This window comes from Alligator mississippiensis, chromosome 7 (assembly GCF_030867095.1).
Source record: "Alligator mississippiensis isolate rAllMis1 chromosome 7, rAllMis1, whole genome shotgun sequence".
Classification (NCBI taxonomy): domain Eukaryota; kingdom Metazoa; phylum Chordata; order Crocodylia; family Alligatoridae; genus Alligator; species Alligator mississippiensis.
This window is the reverse complement of record NC_081830.1, coordinates 22,120,871-22,146,177: the sequence shown is the minus strand read 5'-3', so window position 1 is coordinate 22,146,177 and position 25,307 is coordinate 22,120,871. Positions and strand designations below refer to the sequence as shown.

The following is a 25,307-nucleotide window of genomic DNA, read 5'->3' as shown; positions in this document are numbered from 1 at the left end:
CAGAACTCTGAGGCAGCTAAGATCCTTCTTAGGATTTGCTAATTATTACTGCCCTTTAGTCCCTGAGTTTTCTAGGATCGCGGCTCCTATAACTGAGCTAACGAAAGGCAGACAAAGCCCGATAAGGTGGACTCCTGAGGCTACCCGAGCCTTTGAGCAGGTGAAGCAGGCGCTATGTGAAGAATCAATACTCTACACTCCTAATTTCCAAAAAACTTCCTTTTTACAGACAGATGCTTCTAACACCACCCTGGGAGCCATTCTGTTCCAAAAGGAGGGCTCCGATGAAAGGCCCATCGCTTATGCTAGTAGAAAACTGACGGCTGCAGAGGTCCGATACTTCACTATAGAAAGGGAATGCTTGGCAATCTTGTGGGGGGTCAAGCTGTTCTGCTATTATTTAATGGGCAGAAAATTTATCTTGATTACAGACCATGCTCCATTGCACTGGCTGCAGACTGCAAAAATAGACAATGCAAGATTAACTAGATGGTTTCTTGCTTGCCACCCTTTTTATTTTTCAGAAGAGCACTGGTCCAGGAGAAGAACCCGGAATGCAGACTTCCTCTCCCACCCTGAGGAATGACACACCTGGGACACAAGGCCCCACAGAAAGAAAACCACAACAAGTCAGACCAACATGTTGTTAGCAAATAAAAACCTAGGAGTCCGGGATGGCCCAGGGATTGACATGACACCTTGTTCCATGAGTGACAGAAAGGCTTTATTTACTACAAGTATTTAAAATCAAGTCAAGTGAGCCCAAACTAAATCAAAGTCCAGTAATTAGCTATAAGGTGATGATTTCTCACCAAACAGGTGACGAAGAGGCGGTCTGTTTCTCTTCAACTTCTCGAGTAAGTCGGGCGCATCAGCAACTGGTGTTAGAGAGATTTCTCACTCTTGAAGCGCTTGTGCTGTTTGCTGTTTTACTGTCTTTTATACCCTTAGTTTAGCATCTTCAAAGCATTCTTTTAGTTGCCTAAGTCAAGAGAGAGTCCCAAGCAGTAATTGACAGGAAAAACCTGCTCATTACTGGTTATCAGAAATTTCTCATTTGAATGAGTTACCTTCTTCAGTAACAAGAGGTTATCCAGTTTGAAACATATTAAGAAACTGATTCACAGCCAGTAAAAACATACTAAATCAGGAGGAGACATCTATTACATATGGAGAATGTCTCTTCCTGCACATAAACACAAGTTAGTTGCAAAAGAAATATTTACCATACTAATTAATCAAGGATAGACAGTTCATATGGTTACACACCAGACAACTAAGAGTCTGCCTGAAATCATCCTGGATATAGTAAGATAAGCTGGAAGAGATACTTCATTATTCCTTCTCAGATGGCCTAGCCATGAACTCACATCCTCTTGCAATATGCAGTTAGCATCAGTATTCTGTGTTTTAACTTTTGTGAGTAGGCCCCAGCTTAGCATGAGTTTCAGAGTCATCAATGTGGACACTCCAAATTTCTTTTTCTTTCTTTTTTTTCCCATGCTCTCACACCCCTTCCTTAGTGATGCCGAAACTGAGTGTGGAGGTATGTAACAGGGTGACATGGCAGCCCTGTTACTGAAGTGACCAGGAGTAACCCTGCGGGGTCAGGAATGGGGCAAGCCTGGGAAAAAAGCCGGTGCGGCTGAGAAGACCGGTAATTAATTACTTTGGGAAGCCCAAAATTTGTCACTTGATCTCAAATTCCTTTCAAAAGCATTGGAAAGCTGAGGTGGTAATATGACTTTAGAATTAAAAAATATATACAAATATAGTAGGTGTGCGTGCGCACACACACACACACACTGTGTTTACTCGAATATAAGATGGCCCTCCAAAAATTAGATTCTGTATATGGAAAATGTATAACTTTGGTATAATTTTCTAAGGATTATTAGAGGATTGTCTTGAATTCATCCCCTACCCAATGCTTCAGCAGGGAAAATAGTTGCTAAGGGGGAGGGATCAGGTGGCCTCCCTGTCCTCTGCCCTCCCATTTTCCCCCCTGCTGCTCCCCTACCTCTACCCACCAGTTTTTCTCCCCTTCCCCCTTCCTGGCAGACCCTGCACAAGACATGGAAGTGAATTGTATTCAGCAGTAAGGGGGGAGAAAGGGGCAAAGGGTTGGGGGCAGAAGCTGCAGAGATCAAGTAGTAGGCTGCTGGAGGCCTTTCTTAGAACTGCAGTAGCTGCCAGCCCACCCTCTTCTTCCTCCACTTTGCACAGGAAAACCTTGCTTGTTTGAAATACAAGGGATCAAAAAATGACTTTTACACACACATATTTTAGTATGCATACAGGCCAAGTGTTTTGTGGTATGCTCAGTATGGGCTGCACTGAATCAGCTTCCTAGCTGGTTTCCATGACTGAGCACATACTGCTTCTAATGGTTTGAAAAGGTGGGGATGGTTTCACATGCAAATATAAGACTAGCGGCTATTTTTACTATTCTGATTAGGGAAAAACCCTCATTTTACATTTGAATAAGTATGGGATATAGTGTGTGGGTGTTGGTATGTGGTATTACATAAATATAAAAAAATGTTATAAAGGAGGAACTGGGGAAAGGACAAGAAGCAGCTTACTTTGCAGTGAAGATTTGGGTTGATTATTAGGACAAATTTTCCAACTGCCCGGGTGGTACAGGCTCCCCAGGGATCTCACAAGGATCACTGGCTGTACTCTATCCTGCCTTAATGCAGGGGGCTGGCACTAGACATCTCTTGAGGGTCCCTCCTTCCCTGCATTTTAATGATACTATGAATATTCAGCAAAGAACACTGCAATAAAATTACTTGAACGGTTCTTAAATAGAGATCTGACAGTCAAATACCCTCCTCCTTGTACTTTCTTGAACAAATGGGTGTGAACCGCAGTCTGTTAGGTTCACAATGACATTGCACAGCATTAGAAAAGCTGTTAGAGCTCTAGGAAGTTAGATTTGCAAAGGCTGAGACTGTTTTTAACTTGAGTTAGAGAAAGTGGTGAGTCAGCGGGGAGTTTGGGATCTAAAAACAGCTCTGGTCCAAATCCCTTCTCAACAGACCTCTGTGACGTATTGAGGGCCAATCCTCCTTTCACAGTCATGGCTTTTACATCATCATGAGCCACAGCTGCCTCTACAGTAGCCTTGGTTCCTACCAAGTTTCTCCTGATTTGTGCCAGGGGTTAGCAGAGAATGGGGCTAGTCAGGCATAAGTTGCTGGGTGATAAGGATTGTGTGCAGCAGGAGGTGTGGATCCAGCCTGTCTGTGAGTGATAAACAGCCCCCACTTTGTTTTCTCTGCAGCCAATGCCTGACCCACAGTTAGACCCTTAAATGGAAATGAACTCAACTTCAGGATGGGGTGATAAACAGCCCAGACTATGCCTGGGGGAAAGCAGGTGGAAATTCCTGTCTGGTGGGTGACTCATTCATTTGCACTTTGTGCAGTGGTAGTTATTCCCCAGGTATATAAACACCTTAAAGACAATCTGGTGTTGAAACACTGTTGATGACTGCTACCTTTTGCTGTAGAATAATTGCCCTAGTGCTCTGCATACAAGAGCGGTATACAAACATCATCTATTTGATGTGTCATTCATAGTGGTTGGATGCGTAGGCAGGCCGGATCGAGACATTGAGGCCAACAGGTGAACCTGCATAGTATTACGGTGGAGCCAGGGTTAGGACTGGGAGAGAGGTGCTTTATGGAAAGGCAAGATATCACCATATTGGTGCAGACAATCATGTTGCAAATGCTGTGACCCTGGAGTTGCTTGCCCTGAGCTCAAAGCAAATACAGTTCTTTTGTAGGGCCCTGAATTGCTGTGGCTGAAGCACTTCAGGCATTTAACAAATGTTTTTACTTAAATTGAAAAGGCTGAGCCTGAATATTTTCAAGACATGCATATACAGGGAGGTGTTCCAGAACAGCTCTTCCTGATTCATTGCCCTTGTGGTCACTGAATTTCAGTTAATTTAATTTTCCAGGAAGAGCTGTTCTGCTTTTAACTTTCCTGCAGGATCCTTGAACTTGAATCAATATTTCCCATAGGAATTCCTCCCTCTGATCAGAGGCTACTCTGTTCTTATACTCTGTGCTAACTTAGGCTCTCTGCATGTACAGAAGCTAAAGGGAGAAGTTCTTTCAACAGCTGTTATTGGCATAGCATCAGCAAGTGCAATGTCTGAATCCCTGCCAAGTTATTCATGTAGTTCATAGGTCAGGTGTCTGCCTAGGTCAGGTGATGCTTTGTGCGGGAGCTAGGCAGCTTCCTTCGGGATGGAGCAGAAATTCAAGAGCCTTCGGCTACCAAATCCATTTGTTACCAGTCAGACTTGCCTGGTCCTGAAGCCTGTAGCAGGCGCGGTAGTTGTAAAACTAGCAAGTCACGGGATCTCAGGCCAGGCTCTGTTTTAGAGACAAACTTACCTATGCAGACACAGTTTCCAAAGCCTCGTGAATGAGGCGGATTGCACAATGGGGAAAAAGTCCAAGTTTAAAAATAAAAAAGGAAGCCCCCAGGAAACCATATTGAAAAATCCCCATTTTGAGCTCAGAGGGAGAAAACTGAGAAAAGAGTGGAGGGGTTTCTCATGCTAACCCCACGGGTCTATAGCTGGATATCTGGTCACTTTGCCCCTTGAGCATTTTGATCCAGTAGCATTCTGCATCAGCTTTGCAGGGATGGAAATGACAGTGGGCCTGATTGCACACCCTCAGGGTTTAATACTTAGTTAAGTCTGAAAGATTTTTCCCAGAGATGTGCCCAGGGACCAGAACTGGAATGTAGCTAGAAACCACTGCACTTGCATTAGCGAGGGCTGTTGTGACTCAGTTTGGCTGCTGGTTTGCAGCTCCGTGACAGAACAAAACATTTGGAATTAATTTTTTTCCCATCAAAAAATAGATCTTTTTCAAAATGAAAAATATTACAAAGAACCTAGCTGTGGAAGAAAAAACTTTTAAAATGTCAGGGTTTTAACATTGCAAATGTTATTGAAATCACCTTTGAAACAGTTAATCATTTTTTTTTTAACAGCAACTGAAAGTTGTTCTGAGGCATGCGGTGTATTTTTTCTCGTGGTATCTGGTTGCTGTTGCTTTTTCCATGTACAGACTGGCGCTTCCAAATCCCAAAGGTGATGCAGAAAACACAACACAGATATGTGCTTGGTGGCAAAAGCTCAGAAAGGTTTATTGTCGTTGGACAGTACACCTGTTGATCTGATTAACAGTCAGTCTAACTTGGAGAAGCTTTTCCTTGACTGGTAGAGACACCATACACTATTCATGCTCCCCGAGGTCTCTATGAAGGACAGGTCTCTCAACTCCTGTATTTATACTTGCACCCCTCATGCCCGCTCATCTCTCACTGTCAAGAAGCTCATCTTTGCTTGTTTTGTTTGCCAAGTTTGCCCATCTGCACTTTCATTAGTGAATTCTAGCTTTCACAATTGTAGGTGCTAGTTTTGTATTGGCTTCAGTGCCTTTTTGCTCCTTAGTGTGGGTTTTTTGTTTTTTTTTCTTTGAATCACCAGTGGTCAGGAGGCTCCTTTTCCTCTTATTGCCCTTTGACACTGTAGCTTATTATAGCACAGCATAACTATGGCCTACCACAACCAGCATTCCTACACTGAGGTCTTTTAATAAGTTTTGATCACAATAAAAAGAACTGATGGAAAAAAATTAGGAAGAGTTTTTTTGGGGAAAAATGCAACAAGCCTATTCTGAACTTTGAGAAATGGTATTAAAAATCATTTAACATGTTTTACTGATGTTTACATTTGGTATTTATTTCTTTATTTTTACCAGAGGTAGGAAGTACCAGCTGAACTGGTGTTGCCAGTCAAAACTAACTTGAGCTTCCCCTGGAAAATAAGTATTGCTAGTAGGTTCAGCCTGCAGAGGCTTTTGTTAACAACTTTCAGGTTGCTCAGGGATATTTTATTTCAAGCCCCTTTGGACTCTTAAGTCATCTCAAGACCGATTAATGAGCCATGGGAATGGTGCCATCATTACTTTGCACTTGTGGCTAGTCACAATTTATAGCACAATTCACTAGTGAGTGGTGTGATCATTACTTTGCACTTGTGGCTGGTTAAAATGTATCGAGCGATTCACCAGGGAATACTGTGATCATTACTTTGCACATGTGGCTAGTCATAATTTATTGCACAGTTCACTAGTGCATGGTGCCATCTCTACTTTGCACATACGGCTGGTCACAATTTCTTGCGCAGTTCACCAGTGAATGCTGTGATCATTACTTCAGGTATCCAGGTTGTAGCTGTATTGGTCTAAAGGAAAAAGCAACCAGGACTCGTGGCAGAGGTGATATCTTTTATTAAAGCAACTAGATTTAAAAAAAAAAAAATCTTTAATTTGGTTTGCAAATATCTAGTTGGTCTGATAAAAGATATCATCTTTACCACGTGAGCATTACTTTGCATGTTTGTTTTTTTTTATAAAACATTTTATTAGAAAACCATACTATAACAAAGGACTCAAAACGACCCCAAACAGAGGCCTCACAAAAGGGTAATACAACATTTCAAATAACATAATACAAAACATCGGAATTGATAACATATTGCATGTCATCTCATTTGTACACAATATATACAACATCCCTGAGTATTGGCTATCTAACACATATTACACATATCATATTAGACATCCTGTACGTCCCCCCCCCCCAAAAAAAAAAAAAAAAAAAGGAAAGCAAGAACACTGAGTGCAATATAGGTCTCTTGTTGTCTCTATCCCATGTGCAACCCTAGCCAGCCTTTTCTACTCACAATGCTGACTCTTAGTTTAGCCTATACCTGTGCTGGGCTGAAACAACCCCCTGAAGTCCATCTCTTGCCAGAATTTTTCCTCCCCTCCTTCTTTTGTATTTCTTTCCCTAGCTCTATAGAAGTGCAGCTCGTGCATTACTAACTGCAGACACTCGGTCGTGGAAAAGCACCACCCCTTTAGAGCCAACAAGGAGCGTACTTTCCATAGTGCTACTTTGGTGCACGTGATTAAAACCCTAACCCCCCATGTCCCATCTGTCCCCTCTGATAAACCACAGAGAACATTTCTGGAAGTGACCCCCGTTCCCCTCCCCGTATCCTTCAAATAGGTAGCCACCTTCCCCCACACCCTTTGTGCGTAAAAGCAGTCCCACAGCACATGTGTCACCAACTCGGGCTCATTGCAGAGATCCCTTGGGCACTTGGGGGACCGAGAGAGTCCCCAGCGATAGAGCACCTGTCGCGCTGGCAGAGCATTTCGCACAGCTCTCCATGCCAGCTCCTCGTGCTCCCCTTTCCATTCCTTCCCCACCAGACCTTTCCACACCCTACTGACTTATTCAAGTCTCAATTCCCCAACATCTGACATCCTCTGCTTTCCTCTCAGGAAATTAAAGACCTTTTTGGCATCTCCCAGCCCCTCGATTCCTAACCCCTCCAATCCTTCTCGTGCAACAAAGGCTTCAAGTTGGGCGTAGGGCAGCGACATCTGCCAAGACCACGCTCCCTGCCATGCACTCCCGAACAGGCCCAGCCTTCTCAGGAGCCTTCCCCCCCCAAACCTGCAGAAATTGGTCACCGTGCCTGTTGCTCCCCTCGCTTCCCTCACCACCATCTTCAAAAAGTGCACATAAACAAAGGTCTCCATGTTGGGGAAGCCCCATCCCCCCAATCCCTCATCCTTCTATATCTCTGTCCTAGCCACTTTCTCAGTCTTCCCCCCGCAAAAGAAAAGGCACAAGGCCCGCTGGACCCGCCGGGACTGTGGCCAGGACAGGGGGTACACCACCGCCGTGTACAGGATTAGCGGCAGCAAGCACTGTTTGATCGCTTGCACCTTCCCCTGGCTGGTTGAACTGTATTAAGCAATTCACCAGGGAGGGCTGTGTGCAGGTGTTGGTCTAAGGGCACAGGCCACACGGTTCTTTGGGCGGATGTGGAATCTTTTATTAGACCAACTAAATAGCTTGGGGGGGGCGGGGGGAATTGTTCTTTGTAAGCTTTCCGGTACAAGCGCCCTTCTTCAGGCAGAGAAAGAGTTTAAGCAGAGGGAGAGTCGCAATAATAGAAGATGGCACATTTACCCAAAGACCTTAGCTCGTGCCTTTCTTTGCACGTGTGGCTGATTCAAATGTGTGAGGGACCGCACGCCTGCATCAGGATGACATCGGCGAGCGCAGGGGGGAGGAGGAGCCGCGGGCAGTGCCTGCGCCCGCCCCGCCTACAAAAGCGGCGGCTCCCGGCGCGGCCGCTCAGACCTGCGATGGAGCGCTCCGGGGTGCACGTGTGTCCGCGCCGCGCCAGTGGCGAGCCCGCGGCCAGCCCGCAGCCGCGCTCCGGGGCCAGGCACGCGTCTGCCGTGCCGCTGCCGCCGCTCTGCATGCGGATCCTGCTGCTCCTGCTGCTGCTGTTGCCCCTGTGCGCGGTGAGTGCGAGGCGGGACATGCCCGGGCTTGCGGAGAGCCGTCTTCGCCCCTCCCCGGCCCGGGTGCTGCGGGGCACGGCTCCCCGCCGGCTCGGCATCTGAACCAGAGTCCGGGTGCCAGCAGCCTGGGTACAGGGAGCAGCTGCCCGGGCACCACCTGCCGCTGGAGTGGCGCTGTCCCCTTCCGTCTTCTTCCCCGCCTGGCATGATCCCCACCCCAATCCTGGCTGGTCTCCCTCCATCTTCCCTGCCTGGCATGACCCCGCAGGCTGTTCCCCTGGCTGCTGTACCCTTCACCAGCCTCTGCTCTATTCCCCTGTACGACTGGCATGAAGAAACGTGCCATCTTGATGGGACCTGGTGTCACAGTCCTGAGTGTGTTGCCTGTCAGCCCCTGTTGCCTAATAAGCGATGTTTGGGACTTGATTTTTCAATTGTGACGTGTGGGCTGCGTCGGTCCCTTGGGCAGCGCTGACTAAGGAAAGGGTGCGTCTTGGGTCTGTGAGCTCATAGCACCAAAGTTTTTTTTTCCCCCTAACTCATGACCCTGAAGGAATTCCCCGGTGGTGGTTGTCCTGCCCCAGGCTCTAGCTGTGCTACGCCACTTTCTCCAGTTCCAAAAGAAAAGGGGATTTTTGGACTATAATGCCTAGTCCCATGCATTGCGGACTACTGGTTTAACAGGAGGCGTCTACACCTTCGTCAAGTGTGCCATAATTGACTCTACTGTGCATTAGTACAAATGATCTTTTTGTGACGTTACTGCACAGTAGGCTGAATCTATTGTGCATTAACATGGGTTTTGCCTGCTGCACTAATGCACGATAGAGTTGGTCTACTGCACCTGAAGCATTTTATGTAGATGCGACACAGAGTTTTAATAAAAAAAACCGGTGAATCAACCCTCCGCACACCAGGCACCAAGCTTCTTATGATGACAAAAAACTAGGAATGCTGTGTAGTGTGTTAGGGGCAATAAGGGCACTAAAAATTCCCTGCCATAGCAATGTACGGTTTTTGATGTGCATGTAGGGGTGTGTGGGGGGGGTGGGGATCTTGAAATGGGTCAAAGAGCTGTGCTAGAAACATGCTGTATATACCATTGAATCTGTGGTGTGGTACAGGTACATGCTGTTGAGGTCCATCTTGCGCTGCGCACATGAATAATGCGATAAACCATGCTGTGTCGGACTTGTGCGTAACTTGGTATCGTGTTGTAGTAGCGAGGAGGAAGCGACTGTTTCCTACTTCAACTCTTGTTCCTACAGGGCTGCAGATGTTTTGCTGTAACCCAAACTGCATTCTGTGGGTTTCTTTGCCTTGATCCAATTTGTCATGCTTAGCTTTGAATGGCAGTGTAGCAGGCATTGGGGAGATGCTCAGCTGTGGTCCAGGAGTGTACGCCAACTCGGAGGGACAGCAGAGAATCGGAGGGACAGCAGAGAACGTAGCCTTGTAACCAAACCATGCTGTATTGAAGAGCAGGTTGCATGGTGAGCTGAAATGGCTGAGACCAGCCTGATGCTGAGGGACTTGGAAAATTTTCCCATGCTTTCCCATTCATCCAGCCCCTCCTTCTTTCTTTAAACTTCATCTGTGCTCTGAACAGGACAGAGTGCAACTTGCATGCTCACTGCTGTATATCATAAGCAGGGATCCTGGCTCTGTCTGATGGGGAGAATTGTCTCTTCTCCCCCTCCAGTCATCATGCTTTGTTATTTTCAGATTTTAAAAAGCAACCCCAAATCCACCCTTTCCTGTGTGTGTGGGTTTATTTTTTTTTGGTTTTTTGGTTTGTTTTTTTTTTTTAATGAAACGCCACTAACATGCATCTATATCTGTATATTAGTGGTGTTTCATTTTAATCACAGTAAGAATGTGGGTACTGTATCTATATATTAGTGGCACTTCATTTTCATCATAGAAAAATGTGGATTTGGAGCTACTTTTTTTTAAACTTGAAAATTGGGGATTTTTTTTTTTTAAACTGGGGAAAACCAGGATCCCTGGTCATAAATGTTAATTGGCCTGGGTTTTTTTTTGTTTTGTTTTTTTGAAGTTCTTAAATTTTTAGCCCAAATAATGACTATTTCCTCGTGATGACTGAATTGTCGTTTATTTCTGTCTCGACAGTCTTCCTTGTGCTGCACAGCACAGGCCTGCCTCATGCTTTTTAGCTTCATAGACTTGGAGGATTCCTCGGCAAATAACCATCTAGCTTGGAGGTCGCAGACAGGCTCAGACATATGTCAGCATGTGTGTGGTGCTCATGGGAGCAGCTCTGTAATCTGAAGGATGTGAGCCACTTCCATTCAAGACTAATGAAGGATTTTCATTGGCATCAAGGACGCTTGTACACTTCCTACTGAGGAAGCTTAACCCGTGTACCCCATTTTTGTGCCTTAACACTGAGCTGGATGGAGGCAAGTGTATCAAAAGTCCTTGGTCTCTGCAAATGCCAAGGACCAGGTGGTGGTGGATCCCGGAGGCAAAGGATCTCTCTGCCGCAGAGGCCTTTGACTTTGAGCAAATCTCTCTGCTTTGGTCTCTTGGGCTGTAAAATGGAAGATAATGGGAGAATCCAACCTGTGGAGGTTGCCAGGTGTCATGTGTGCTCCTTAGTTCCTGATTGGGTAGTTTCTACCGTTTTTCAGACTTCAGTAGGTTTGCATCTTGCCTTTGGCAAGGCCCACCTCACCTCGTGACGGCTGATGTAATGCGCTGACCTTGGAAAGTGATGTGTGCTGATAAGCTTTATCTTGTGTTATGCAAGCTCTGGCCAGGAGTTATTTTCAGTCCTTTTGGTTTGTGCCTGGTCTAAGCTGCTTGCCTTAGGGTTGTGGGGAAGGAAGTGGGCTAACTGCCAAACAGCAAAGGTGGTCAGGATTGTAATTGGGAGGCAGATAAAGGTCTGACCGAGCTGTGGAAATGAGGCTTGTTGCCTGTGGGTGGCATGACTTGGATGTAGATGGGCTACACGGTACAGTGGATCCTGTATACTACTCCCCAGGGGTTGGGAGTGCTGTCCCGTGGTGCGTGATGGTGCTTTTCTTGCAAAGGGATATCCTGATCTGGGAGAGCCCTTCAAGATGTTTGGGCCTAACTGCACTCCTGCTCTCCCCATTTGGGCTCCCAGGTGGTATCTTACCTTCTGCCTGCAATAGGTCAGCAGTGAAAAACAATTATGCACTTCATTTTAGTGGTGAGAGAAGTTGTCCTGTGTCTGTTCAGGTCATGGGACTGCTGCTGAAATGTCAGGTCATTGTTAACATGGCTCTGCTGGGTTGTGCATGTGTGAGGGCTTCTTTGTGAACAAAAATGTGGTGGTTTGGATTTCCCCCCCCAGCAATAATCGGTGCCTCTGACAAAGAGCAATTTACAGCTCAAAATATTGGTGTTTAATTTGAAGCAGGGTTCAACTTAAGGGGAGGGGAGTTAATTATGAACTCAGTCTGGACTAACAGGGTGTGGATGTCATGACATGTTGCAAGTAAACTTTTTTTTTTTTTCCTTGCTATTTATTTTGTTCATCCTGCAAATGGGGTGTCTGCTTGAGGGTGAAGGAGTGGAAAGTCTTGAATCCTGTGCCTCTACTGCTGCTGTTCTTGGAAATGACTTGGGTGGGGGGAGGGAAGAAAAGATGGCATGTTTGGATGGTAGGAAGCCAGGCCGGGCCTGAAAACTATTTATTTGCGGATCTGAGTCATCCTTAGGAAGCTTTTTAGTTGGGGGCAGACCTGTTGAAACCGGTTTGTTAGCCTTCCTGTAGTCATGCTATCCAGGAGCTGGAAAGTGGGTGTGCATTAGGGGCAGGGTCTCAGCATAGCCTGATCTGTTGCGTTGTTCGAGCAGTGTTGACTCCCTCCTAAGTGCTTCCAATCTCCTCCTTTCCTGCAGTTTTTTTTTTGGCTTGTGATGCACTCGGGCATCATTCCTTCTAGGTTCACGGCCTGTTGCACCTCGGGGATGGCATTTCAATTCTTCTTCCAGCACAGGAATCCATGAAGACTTGTTTTTTCTCTGCATGGCCCACCCCCCACCATGCACCTTTCTCTGGTCTCCTGTTGGAGAATAAACTTGTCCCCTATGGATGCAGTAGTCCTCTGTCTCTGCCGTTCTGATTCAAAGATGCACTACCCTTCCTTTCTCCTTCACAAACCCATCTCCTGCCCTTTCTCTGCCCTTAGTTCATAAGGGCCTTTGTGAGGGTGGGAATTTAATGCTTTCCCAGTTCATCCAGGTGTGAAATACACAAGTGCTCCTGTTTAAAAAAGAGCAATTGGACCACCAGCCTGCCCCTTGGAGATGGGCAAGTGGCAGAGACTAGAGCACCGTTACTCAACCTGTGGGTTGTCACCCAAAAGTAGGTTGCAAGAATGTATAAAAGGGTCACGAACAAATTTAAAAAATGGATTCTCCTTTTAAAGGAGTAAAACGGGGGAAGCTGACTTTTTCCCTTGCAGGCTGCCAAGGATGGCTTGGGGTCCCCCATGCCCTACACACGGGGGGGGCTGGGGGTGGGGAGCAGCAGGTCGGGAATGAGGGGCACTGGGTATGGACTGGCCATTACCCTTTACAAATGGGTCCTGGTAGGAAAAAAGGATGAGAACTGCTGGCCTAGAGGATTTCAGTGGAGGGAGATTAAAAATACAAAACAACCCCCCCCCCCCACCCTCCCCACCCCTGGCCTGAAACAAAACCCTCTCCAAGAAGAGAGTAGCACCATAGTGCTTTCACCGTCTGCTTGTTGGGAGAAGAGGCAGCAGTATCAGAAATGTAGAGGTCTCTGTGCTTGGGCTTCCCACTTTTCCAGAGCAAGTACACATCTCGCTCTGCAAATTGGATAACCCCAAGGGTCTGGAAGTTGAGGAAAGTGGATTTCTCTGCACCTGTTTTTCTGCCCCCACTTCTGTGCCTGCAGGAACACTTCCTGGTCTGGTGACAGTTGCTGAGTGGAAAGGTCTTGCTGAAGAAATAACTATGTTTAAGGGAGGGGTGGGAATGGGTATCCTCGCTCCAGAAATGGAAAGGGTTCTGTGGTGTAAACAGTGACTAATCGGAGCGCTGGCTAAGGTGACTCTGATGTTTGATTTCTGTGACGTTAGAGTGGCTGAAGTCCACTTGTCAGGTGAGCAGATATTGTGAGCTGAGCTAATAGCCAATTGATGCCTGTTAAACTGGAGGAAATAAGCAGTGCATTTCAGGGTCACAATCATAGAAAATGAGGGTTGGAAAAGACCTCAGGAGACCATCTTCTAGTCCCACCCCCTGCTCAAAGCAGGACCAGTCCCAACTGGATCATCCCAGCCAAAGCTTTGTCTAGCTGGGTTTTAAAAACCTCCAAGGATGGAGCTTCCACCACCTCTCAGGGTGACCTGTTCAAGTTCTTCCTAATATCCAACCTAAACCTCCCTTGCTGCCTCTTGAGCCCATTGCTCCTTGTTTTGTCATCTGCCACCATTGAGAACAGTCCAGCTCCGTCCTCTTTTGAACCCCCCTTCAGGGAGTTGAAAGCTGCTATTAAATCCCCCCATAGTCTTCTTTTTTGTAGACTAAGTAAACCCAGCTCCCTCAGTCTCTCCTCACAAGTCATGTGTCCCAGCTCCCTCACCATTTTCGTTGTTCTCCACTGGACTCTCTCCAACTTGTCCACGTACTTTCTATAGCGAGGGGCCCAAAACTGGACATGGGACTCCAGATGTGGCCTTGCCAATGCAGAATAGAGTGGAATAGTTACTTCCTTTGATTGCTGGCAATGCACCTACAATGCGGCCCAGTATGCTGTTAGTCTTCTTGGCAACAAGGGCACACTGCTGACTCAAATTCACCTTATTGTTCACTGTAACCCATAGGTCCTCTTTCTGCAGAGCTGCTGCCTAACCAGTCAGTTTCTAGCTTGTCCTGATTAATGGGATTTTTCCATCCTAGTTGCAGGACATTGCACCTGTCCTTGTTGACCCCCATGAGATTTCCTTTGGCCCAGTCATCCAATTTGTCTATGCCACTCTGAATCCTCCAGTGCATCTACCACACCCCACTGGAGCAGAGAGGAGGAATTTGGAGCAGAGAACGGGAACAACTCAAAGTTAGCAAGTGCTCAAGATTTGAATGTGTGTTTTCCTCTGGAAAACCACAAGATCTGAAGAGTGAATCCTGCCAAGCAACCTGGCATTTTCCTTGTGATGTAGCTAGCAGTCCTCGAATCTTGTCTGACTTTTCCTTCCTGAATGCTACAAAATTGCTGTCTGCTACAGGACAAAAATTGGGGGAGAGAACGGACAGAGATTTTGATTCCTCTTCTATTTCCCTGCGTTCAGGGGTCTCTTTTCCCTCTTACAAACTCTCAGCTCTGTAGACATGCCTGTTATCCCCTAAGCAAAAAAATAGGTGCAGATCTCCCTTGACTCCATAGTTTCCCTCCCAGTTTGAGACATGCTGTCCATAGTCCCTGTCTGAGCAGAGTTCCAGCACACGGGAAGGGGCAGAACCTGGATTAGAGGGTGAACTACACAGTCCCCAGATGACCTCTTCCTAACCAAAGCTCAAAACTGGTATTTTGCCTTCATCCTCCTTGACCTGCCAGCTCCCTCTGAAACGCGCCAGCCTGTTTCAACCTTAGGTGCCATGACTGTTGTCTTCTACTTTTGGTCTCTTAAGGGATGAGGTCCTGGATATAAGAAACTATTTACTCTGCCAGGCTGTGTGCTAATAGGGTGCTCCTGGTCCAGGACTTGGACCCAAAGGCATTAAAGGTTTAACTTGTGCAGGTTGCATAGCAAGCTGGTGGTCACTGCTGTGGCCGCTAGTCCCTATTTCTCTATAGGTGCAGATAGTTCACAGCTGTCTACTCTAGTCTCAATACAGAAGTTACCAGCCTTTTTCCCTCCACCCTGATGCTGCTGCCTTGGCTCAAGTATTCTTGGAAGTTTTTAGACTTAAACAGTTGCTCTCTGTTTCCAGCATAAGGCCAAGTCAGCAAGTGTGTTGCAGACATGGGATGCAGAAGGATCCAGGGTGGACGCTGCTGCCTCGAGACCAACTACTCCAGACTTGGACTTCTACTTCGTTGATGGTAGACTTCGTTGCAAACGGTGCCCTAGAGGTATTGTGTTCCCCAGGCTAGTTCTCTGCTCTGCTCTTTCTTGTTCTTGGGGCGCAACTCTATCCTTTCCTCTTGCCTGTCTGTTCCATCACTATCCGTGGAATGACAATACCCTTTCATTCCTGTCTCCTCTTCACTTACCTATACCATTTGAGAGACTTCCCTTTCCAATCCTGCTCTCACCCCTCCTTTTTCTGATGGGGAAACCACACATGGATGAGAGCTGGGATAAGCAAGTGTTATTACAGTGGGATGCTGTCTTGAAACCCTCATCTTGGGCTCATTGTCTGGTTGTATATGGGGAGTTGCAAAGTCTCAGGTTTTCTTTTATTGGTGGTTTGCCACCTCTAAATTGAGTGAAAGCAGATACCACTTTTAGCATGCAAACACCACCCTTTCCTTCTGGGCAGATGTTCTTTGCTGCATCTCTCCATCTAATGTGCCATTTCTCTTCCTCCTTGCCTGCAGGTCACTATGTTAAAGAGCACTGTGCTAATCCTGATGGTTTTGCGACGTGCCTTCCATGTAAAGAAGGCTTTGAATACATGGCCTACTCCAGTGAGTTCAAGACATGCTTCTCTTGCCGTGCCTGCAGGGGAGGTAATAAGGAAATTGAAACTAAGGGTTTTCATCCGGCAGGGGGCAGTCTTCTACCACACTTCATTCACTGTAGTAGTGTAGGATGAACCATGGAGGGATTGTAAGCCCTTTTGGGAAAGGGACTGCATGTCAGCTTGGTACCAGTGGGGTTGGGTCCTAGTTCCTGTTTGGGGCTACAAGGTGCTGCCGTAATATCTTAATAGAGGAGTCTCTCCCATTGGACAGACTAACTTTCTGGATAATGGGCAGATGAATGTGTCTTGTCTACAACACCTGCTTACCATCACAGCAGGGTGGGTATTTGTTTTCTGGAAAGCTGTGTAGGCCTTAGCCCCTTGCTCTGGTGTGTGCAGGCACTAATGGTTTTTCATTTTGCTCATACAGCAGCATGGCTCACTGCACTGGGACATTGAACCAGGGCTTGAACTTGAGACCTTCTGCAGTAGAGCATAGACTGTAGCTTAAGGAACTGGCTGGCTGGCAGTGGCTGGGCAGAGGCATGGCCTGCTTGTAACTTAAAGATTAGGCTAACAGAAGTGCTGTCACTCCTGGGGTATAGGACTGTGGGAATGGATGCATGCAGGGGACAGGTGACTCTGAAGGTGAGTGAGTTAGTGTCTTTCTGTGAGTGGGTTGCAGTTTTTGGTTTGTGTTGTTTTGTTTTTTTTTTTGGCTTTTTAAAGCCTTATGGAGGGATCAGCTCCTCAGTCCAAGCTGAGGTGAGACCCAGTAGTGCAGCAAAGGCCCCCCACAGCTCTTCCCAGCCAGGCTTGTTCCACCTTGGTGGGGGTGAAGGGGCTCTAACCAGGCATGTTCTCCTGTGTGTGGCAGACCAGGTGGAGGTGAGACCATGCACCAGCATCAGCGACAGGGAGTGTGCCTGCAAGAATGGCACCTACTGCACCCCAGATCAGCCCTGTGAAATGTGCCACAAGTGCCGAACCAGGTGAGAGCTACTTGTCGTGCTGCATAGAGGGAAGAGGGGCTTGGGGCTGGAGCAGGACCTTTCCAGTCCTGATGCACATTCTATTGCCTTCAGCTGTACTGTGGAAGTATGGCTATCCCATGCTGGCTGGTCCACCTGCCAAGTACTAATTCACTTCTGTCTCTTTCCTAGTTGCCCCAAAGGAGGAGAGGTGGTGAAATCTTGCACGCCATATAGTGATATACAGTGCAGCCACTCCGTTGTGCCCCCTTCTGCACAGGGTAAGAGCAGAGGGCAATTGGGAAAAGGAGGCTAGGAGCAGAAGGCTTTAGGAGCAAGCATGGTAGCTTACTAGTTAACTCCTTGCTGACTTGAAAAGTAAAGGGAGAAGTTCAGGCCTGAATCCTAATCCACAGTGGTAAGAGAAGTGAAGAGAAGAGAAGATGGGCCAAATTGTTGGATGAGAGGAGAATTTTGATTCTTGCATCTGGGGTTATCGGAGGTGGGAGGAGCTCTCCTCTTGATCCTTGCTTCCATCCAAAGCTCTTGGAGCATTCTCAGTTTGTTTCGTTCTTTTTCAGGTATTTCTGTAGGCTTGGTTACTGGTATTGCTGTGTTTCTCATTATAGTCGTCACAGTCCTGGTCGTGCTAGCAGTTCGGTATTGCTGCTTTTCGGGTAAGAGGTGGGCACAGGTATAGGTGTGAGCAAAGGGCAGAATGGGGTGCATATGAAATGAGAGGCTGGAAGCTAAATTCTGATGGTGGGAAATGGACTGCAAAGTCTCTGGTGGCAAGGAACTTAGGATCTGTTAGCTGGATAACGCAAAGCTTTCACCACTAGCTTCTGTGGTCAGTCTGCCAGTTTTCGAGCCAATCAGATGGTGCTTGGAGATCACAGAGAGCCCTGAATCTGCTTTAACCAATGTTCTAGCCTTAACAGTGCTACAGCTGGGCTGAACTTTTGGTCTTTCACACTGCTCCAGCTGCCAGGAGGACAGGAGTGACACTTGTAAATCCCCACACCTAATACCCTGTTGTAAATAGTTGGCTAAAGCCTCCACTGGCTTAAATGAGTGCAGCTCCATTTGATTTCATTGAGCCCTTGGACACTTGACACCAGTACTTTCCACTTCCTAAAAGCCACCACCATATCCTGGGAACCTGCATGTACTGACAAGGGTTGGTGTCAATGGTCATGTGCTCTTCTTGCACCCTAACAAAAATCAGGGATGACCCTGATGTTGTGAAGAAGATGACTTGGCCCACTGTTGCTGATGTTTTGGGCGACTACTCTAGACAGGATCCTCCCAGGTGGGACTTTGGGGAGGGTGAAAATGACTGAGTCCATCCTTTATGGCAGTCTATTGCCCTCGTCTCTTCTGCCCAGAAAAGAGAAGCAAGGGGAAGACTGGAGGCTTGGCAGAATGGGGCCAGCCTTGTTGCAGGTGAAGTCTGCTAATGGGCCTTTTCTTCTCTTCCAGATGATGAGAAATCTTTTGAATTAAAGGTGAGGGTTGTGCTACTGTGCTTTCTGGGGAGGGGTGGGGTATAATTGCATCTTGATTGTAGATGTGCAGGGATTGCTCTGCCTGGTTAATTTGACTGAAATGAAGGAAGCTACTTCAGGGTTTCCAAGAGCATTTTGGGAGTATATGGGAGAGGAGCTCTAGTCTTGGCACCTACCTGTTGGTGAGAGGACTAGAGTTGTTAGGCTCAGGGGACAGTACACAAATGTGTGGACTTACACAGTTGCTCATTTTCAGGTAATGTTGCGGCCAAGGCCTTTGGCTCTAAGCTAGCTCATGTCAGCATGGGAAGAGATACCAGACTCATATGTTTCAAAACATGGATGGTCTGGTTTGATCTTTTGACAGAGCTGGAGCCTTGGCACCTAGAGAAACTTTAGCAGGTTTAGAAACCTGGTTGTGGATTTGATTCTGGTTTTGTAACTGGCTGTCTGATCCAAACTTCAGCCCCCCTCCAAATTTGTGTAGACCAGAGCAAGGCTCTGGCATTTGCTTATTTTCTCAGGAGACCTTGAATCTGCCTCTTCAGAATTAATGCTCTAATAGCCCCAGTTCTTCCTTATCCCATGGAAGATTTCACAGACATCAGGGCTGGAAGGGATCTCATGATATCATTGGGTCCAGCCTCCCCCCCCCCCCCCCCCCCCCCCCCCCAAGCCCAAGGAACAGGAAGTCAGCTGGGGTCAGATCACCCCAGCAAGATACACTTACATGTCCAAGCACTTCTTAAAGGTATCCAGAGAAGGTGCTTGCACCATTTTTGGGGGAGTCTATTCCAGACTCTGGAGACTCGGATGGTAAAGAAGCCTAGAGCTCTCAACTTTAATACTTCTGACTAGAAAGGACTGGTGTTGTCTCTCCTCTTCAGTCCAAGATCCTACTGCGGCTGAGAAACGGCACAAGGAGGAATCAAGGAACTCTGGACAACCACAGGAATCAAAAGATGGATTGGGAGTCCCAGCATAAGCTGCTAGTTCCACAGGAGCAGGCTGGTCAACTGGGCCCTATGGGAACAAGGGCAGAGGCCAGCCACTCAGAGCTGGAGGTAACAAAATAGTGTGTGCACACCCACCTATATACACACATGCTGATGCTCTTTTACTGAATGACTTGCACAGTAGACTTCCTTTCCTAATTCTAGGGCTGAATTTGGACTCCAATTGTGAGTTGGGGGTTTTGATGAGCCCCCCACTTCTCACAACACCTGCTGACTTATTGCTTTTGGTCAGAATGGTTCAGTGCAGGTGGCAAGCTTTTTAGGAAGGCAGAAATCTCTGCCATGGCTTAATCGAGTGTAAACAGCACGGTATTTCACCATATGTGTGGAAAGGAGTTAAGTGCTGGTGCTGACAGCATTTTGTGATGGCCCCCTCTGGCTGTAATCCTAGGATATCTGATGGTAAAATGCCTGATACCGTGGGCTTGTCTGTGGGTTAGCTTCCCTATCCCCTGAAGGGTCAGGGACCTGCCATCTCCATCTGTGAGAGAAAAGGGTTGGGGTTCTAGAGGGTTTTGCCCCTCTGGTCAGGGTCAGACTGATTATTACAGTTAGGATCAGGAAGGAATTTTACCCCATGCTCTGACTTTTTTAGTATGGTCTGCTGGGGTTTTGAGCTTTCCTCTGTAGCTGGGGGCATGGCTTTCTTCCTTGGCACTCTCATGGTTTGTTTGGGTCTTTTTTTTAACCACCCTTGCAGCAGCAGAATATTGCCTACGCTTGTCCTCCTGCTTTACTTGTGACAGCATGGGGTGTTGGGTCTTGTGGCTGTGATGGGCAAGGATTTGTTTGGGGTGGTTTGGATGGGGATGATGCTGCCTCTGGCAGGAGGCTGAACTAGATGACCTCTAGGGGTCCCTTCCAGCTCTACTCCTTTTCTATGACCATGGCCTGTGTCCAGGTTCAGTGGGTGATCTTTGAACAGCCATCTTGTGTGGATCTTGCAGGGGAGCAAACCATACAGAAGAAATCTCATTCATGTCTCAGTATTACAAGGGAAAGAAGGGGGAGTCCCCTTCTCTGTTGCTTAATGGTAGCTGGTGTCTTAGCATATGTCATGACCAGAATACTGTATGTGGCTTCATCCTTCTAGGAGGTGCTGCACTTGTCTGTACCAGAGGTGAAGGGGCGGAAGAATCTGGTTCCAGTGGAGGGAGATGACCAGATCGAGAGTAAGTGGAGTATAAAGGTTTGTGCCTTGTCCACTGCTTTGTATTAGGAACTGGGAGGGACTGTGGAAAACCTTCCATTCCACAATTCTGTTTTATAGCTGAACCTTCACAACACGTTGACACTTCTCCCATTTCTTTGGATGGGGAGTGACCCTCCAGCTCTGTGTGTGTGTGTGTGTGTGTGTGTGTGTGTGTGGGTTTTTTGTTGTTTTTGTGGGTTTTTGGGGGGGGTTTTTGGCCTAGTAGGCAAAGTACCAGGAGATGAAAGGAACTGTATGAGGGTCCCTTTGGGCATAGCTCTCTGGGACCAAGTAGCCACAACCTGGTGACCTTTCCTGATGCAGTTAGAAAGGGGTGGGGGGCATAGACCACCTCAGCTCACTTGTTACCTTGTCTAAAGGGTGACACGGGTAAGACTGGGGCTGCAAATCCCTGTGGGCTAGATCCGTGTTGGTGATGGGCTGTAGGCAGAGGTGCATCTAGGGAGGGTGCAGTGGTACAGTTGGACCCCCTTAACAGGATCTTCTAGTGATAAAGGTGGATGATGCCCAGGCTTAGTCTGGTGAAGAGAGAGAGGATTTAATAGCAGCCTTCAGCTACCTGCAGGGTGGTTCCAAAGAGGATTGAGCTGGACTGTTCTCTGTGGTGGCAGATGACAGAAGAAGGAGAAATGGTTTCAAGTTGCAGCAAGGGAAGTTTAGGTTAGATATTGGGAAGAACTTTCTCACAAGGAGGGTAATAAACCACTGCAACAGGTTACCCAGGGAAGTGGTGGAAGCTCCATCCTTGGAGGTTTTTAAGACCTGGTTAGACAAAGCCTTGGCTGGGCTGATATAGCTGGGGATGGTTCTACTTTACTCACAGGATTGGACTAGATGACCTACTGAGGTCCCTTCCGACCCTTTATTTTCTGTGATTTCTAGGTCATGATCTGACTACTGGCAGGCAATCGAGGGGGGTGGGGGTGGAATTGCCTTGCTTTGTCATGCAGTAGCACTGCACAGCCAGAACTTTCTGGGGCTGCTTTTGGAAGGGATAAGGGTTACTCCTGGTGGCATGGTGGACTCTGGGAACTGTCACACCGGAGCACATGACTGGGAGGTCTCTTCTAGTATCCCCACTCCCTCTGTTCTTATAAGATGGTTATGACTTGGGTTTCTTTTCCCCAGCTCTGCGCAGGTCCTTTGACGTCTTTGCGGAAGAAGTGCCCTACAAGGACTGGAAAAGATTTGGCAGACAACTTCATCTCTCGGAAAATGAAATTATGATGGCTGAGAAGATTGGTGGGGACTCACTGGAGCAGTATGTGCAGATACTAACCACCTGGCTGAACAAAGAGGGCACAGGATCCTCTGTGAACACATTGCTGGAGACGCTGGACAGGATCCATCTCAGGGGTGTTGCACAATCAGTTTGCAACAAACTTATTCAGTATGGTCTTTACAAGTATGAAGACACAAGCCCAGAAGCAGATGGGATTGTCTCTTCATAAGTACCTCTGAAGCCATGGGTCCCTTGTGCCCAGAGATGCCCTGGGAAGAGGAGCTGGAGTTAGTCAGATGCCTGGTGGTAGATTGCAAGCTACTGCAGACGTCCCGAGGTAGAGGAAATGCTCCGAAGGGATTTCTACTTGCACAACAACTCTAACAAATTGTTCCAAGGAACTACTGTGATCTCTTCTTTGGGCATTGGTACCACATGGTCACAGCCTTACAGACTGCTGTTGACATTTGGCAGAAGTCCTCTCCTGCTGCTAACGCCAAGTCCAGAATTGGAATCTCTCTGGAGTCCCTCTGATGGCCCAGACTACAACCTGTAGTCTGTGTCTCTCCTATTGCTGTGGGATGGCTTCAAGCTCTGCGAGTCTCAGATTGCAGCCAGCTGGGCATAGCCATTGCCTAAATAAATCTGTGCCAGGCAAGCTTTAGCTGGGCTCTTGCTTTCTGAAAACTGTTTACCTGCTGTACATTTTAGCTATAGATAAAGTCCCCTTCCTGTAAGGCTAGAGCTGGGATGTGAGGTTTGGACTGGGGTTTGTGGGAGGGGAGGATTACTACCTTCCCCTCTGGTACGCAAACTATGGCCCACAGGCATTGTGTTCCTTTCTTGAAGGATGCTAAACCCCACAGAGGTGCAGGATCATCAGTGGCAGGTGCTCAAAAAAGCACTTGAGAGATGGGTTCAGTTCCTGCTTGGTGACAGACTTCACGAGTGACCTTGAGCAAGTTGCTGTCCTCTTTGCTCAATGCCTGCACGGTGGAGGTGCTAAACCTTCCTTACCTCAGAGAAGGGAAAAGCAAGTGCACTTGAACTCTGGTCATGGGTCATCCATCCGTCCTCTGGATGAATGAGGAACTTCATCCAGGCATCGGTTTTTCTCTTAGTACATAGTTCAGGGACTTCTTATCTGTGAAGTGACTTGTTGTTGTACCTCAGGATCAGCCAGCTACCCGCCTTCCCTCCTCCAAAAGCCATATGGGCATCATCCAGGCAGCCACAGATGCCTTATCCTCAGCATAGAGAAACAGGTGCTTCCCCTCATCCAGCATCTCTCAGAGGATGCTCATACTTGAAGTCTATCCCCTCCACCCTGCCAACATCTCATGTCATGGCTAATTTGCTTGTTTGTTTTTAAATGGAGGAACATGTTCTCTGTATTTATATATTTATTAGTAGCTGTAAAGACTTAACTTTAAAAGCTTAATATAAAAATAAGACTCTTCCTTTTTTTACTATGCATGTGTTTTTTGCCTTTGTACAGCAGTGTGAACCATCCAGTAGTGGTGGTTTGTACAAATCTTTATGAAGGAAGAATAAACTTTTAAAAAAAAAAATTGTACTACTGCTTGCTCTTCCCTTTTTTTCTGCACCCCCTTCCCTCCCCTAGTCCCTCCATTGTTCTGAAATGCTGCTGCCATAGCTAAACTCTAGGGACAATGGCAAGGCCTCAGTCTACATGGCTCTGACTTCATTGAAGCTATGCTGTCCTTCACTGGAGGCCCAGACTCTGTTTCCTGTGTGGTCAGACTAGATTATCTTCCCCTTGGGCAGACTTGGCACGAGGAAGCCAGTGTCTGCATATGCCCTGGGGATCACCCCCCGCCTTTCATCTTGTGTGCAAGTAGAATTCAAATGTCTCAATTTGTTTCTCAGCATCTTCATACAGTCACCTATGTCAACATACTATTTGGACCCTATTCTGGCTTGCAGCCGTTTGAGTCCATGAGAAGAACTACAGGACACTATTAACAAAAGTCTGGCTTTACTGAAGAAGATGCCTTCAGTCCTATTTGGCACAGATGTTAGTGGTCCCACTGGGGGTAGCAGCAAACTCGAGCAGCTTTTCCCTGTCCCCTCCCTTTGGATCCAGGATGTTGGCCTTGCTGGGAACGGATGCTCTTTTAAAACAGAGTTGCTGCTCTTATAGTAGAAAGGGAGGAGTTGGGGTGGGGAAGAAAGGGCATGAGTAATGCCTCTTTATTGGAAGCAGACCTGGTTAGAGCCACAAATTTGCAAGCTTACCAGAAAACAAGAGTACAGGTCTGGGGACTTGAGGGAAAGCTCTCTTGAGAGCCATGTGCTAGAGCCGGGGTGGGCAAAATGTGGCCCATGGGGGCCCCTAAAAAATTTAGAAAATGAATACTTATCTGCCCTGGGTGCCTGTCCTGCAGCCCTCAGGGCTTGCCAAAACTCAGTAAGCGGCCTTCTGCCCAAAATAATTGGCTGCCCCTGTACTAGAGGAAGGTAGGGTTCAGTTTCTAGGCATAGAAATTGCCATTGCCCATGCAAACAGTGGTGTTCCTCCCTTGCTAGTGCTGTACTCCTGTGTGTCCAGCTATATCCCCTGTGCATGCTAAGGACCTGATCAGGCCCTTGGGGGTTCTTGCTGCTAAGGAACTGCTGCTTATTGGTGTAGTTGGCGCCCAGGGGTGCAATCAGCCCTGTGGTCTATTGTGGGTCTACTTGTGCTGATTTCTTTGCTGCTTTCCCTGCCCTCTACTAAGGAATTGAAGCCCTGAGTGTAACTTAAAAAAGAGCATGTAGAAAACTGACGCTCAAAGCACTTGAGTGAAAGCCAGAACCATGATCTGGAAACCAAGGCACAGAAGGCAAATTACTTACCCCGAACACACAGCCTCCTTGGTCCTCTGTTGTATTTACTAGCTAAAACTGCCCTCTGATGCGAGTACTCTGCAGACACCTGTATGTGAAATAAGGATCCTCCGCAAAAAAACAAACAAAATTTTTTTAAATGCACCTGCTTCAAAGGGAAAGATTGGACTTTTTCCACTTTAAAGAAACTAGTTTCTCTTTTTGCTATGGTTTAATTTTGGGTTGTCTGAGGCAGTGTGGACTAGTGTTGCAGGTGCCCAGAGGTAGGGGCATCTGCACAGAGTCCCTGGACCTTGGCAAAGAGCTGGGAGGGGAAAACTGGTTTAGCCCCCTGTGCCTCACTTCCCCCATCTGTAAATGCAAGAGAATGCTACCTTTTGTACACATGTGAAATGGGATGGAGTATGTTACTGCCATGCTCCTAATGCCCAGGGCAGGAATT

At 47.3% G+C, this 25,307-nt stretch overlaps 1 protein-coding gene across 1 annotated transcript; it reads left to right on the top strand.

Annotated features, from left to right (window-relative positions):
- The first annotated feature begins 8,251 nt into the window (after positions 1 to 8,251).
- Positions 8,252 to 23,591, top strand: LOC106737553 (tumor necrosis factor receptor superfamily member 10A). Its single transcript, XM_014606427.3, has 10 exons — positions 8,252 to 8,429; positions 15,390 to 15,531; positions 16,000 to 16,131; positions 16,963 to 17,077; positions 17,249 to 17,337; positions 17,638 to 17,733; positions 18,539 to 18,564; positions 19,452 to 19,628; positions 20,674 to 20,752; positions 21,922 to 23,591. The coding sequence occupies exons 1-10, from the start codon at positions 8,268 to 8,270 to the stop codon at positions 22,242 to 22,244; spliced, it is 1,341 nt and encodes a 446-aa protein (XP_014461913.2). The 5' UTR covers positions 8,252 to 8,267; the 3' UTR covers positions 22,245 to 23,591.
- The last annotated feature ends 1,716 nt before the right edge of the window (positions 23,592 to 25,307 follow it).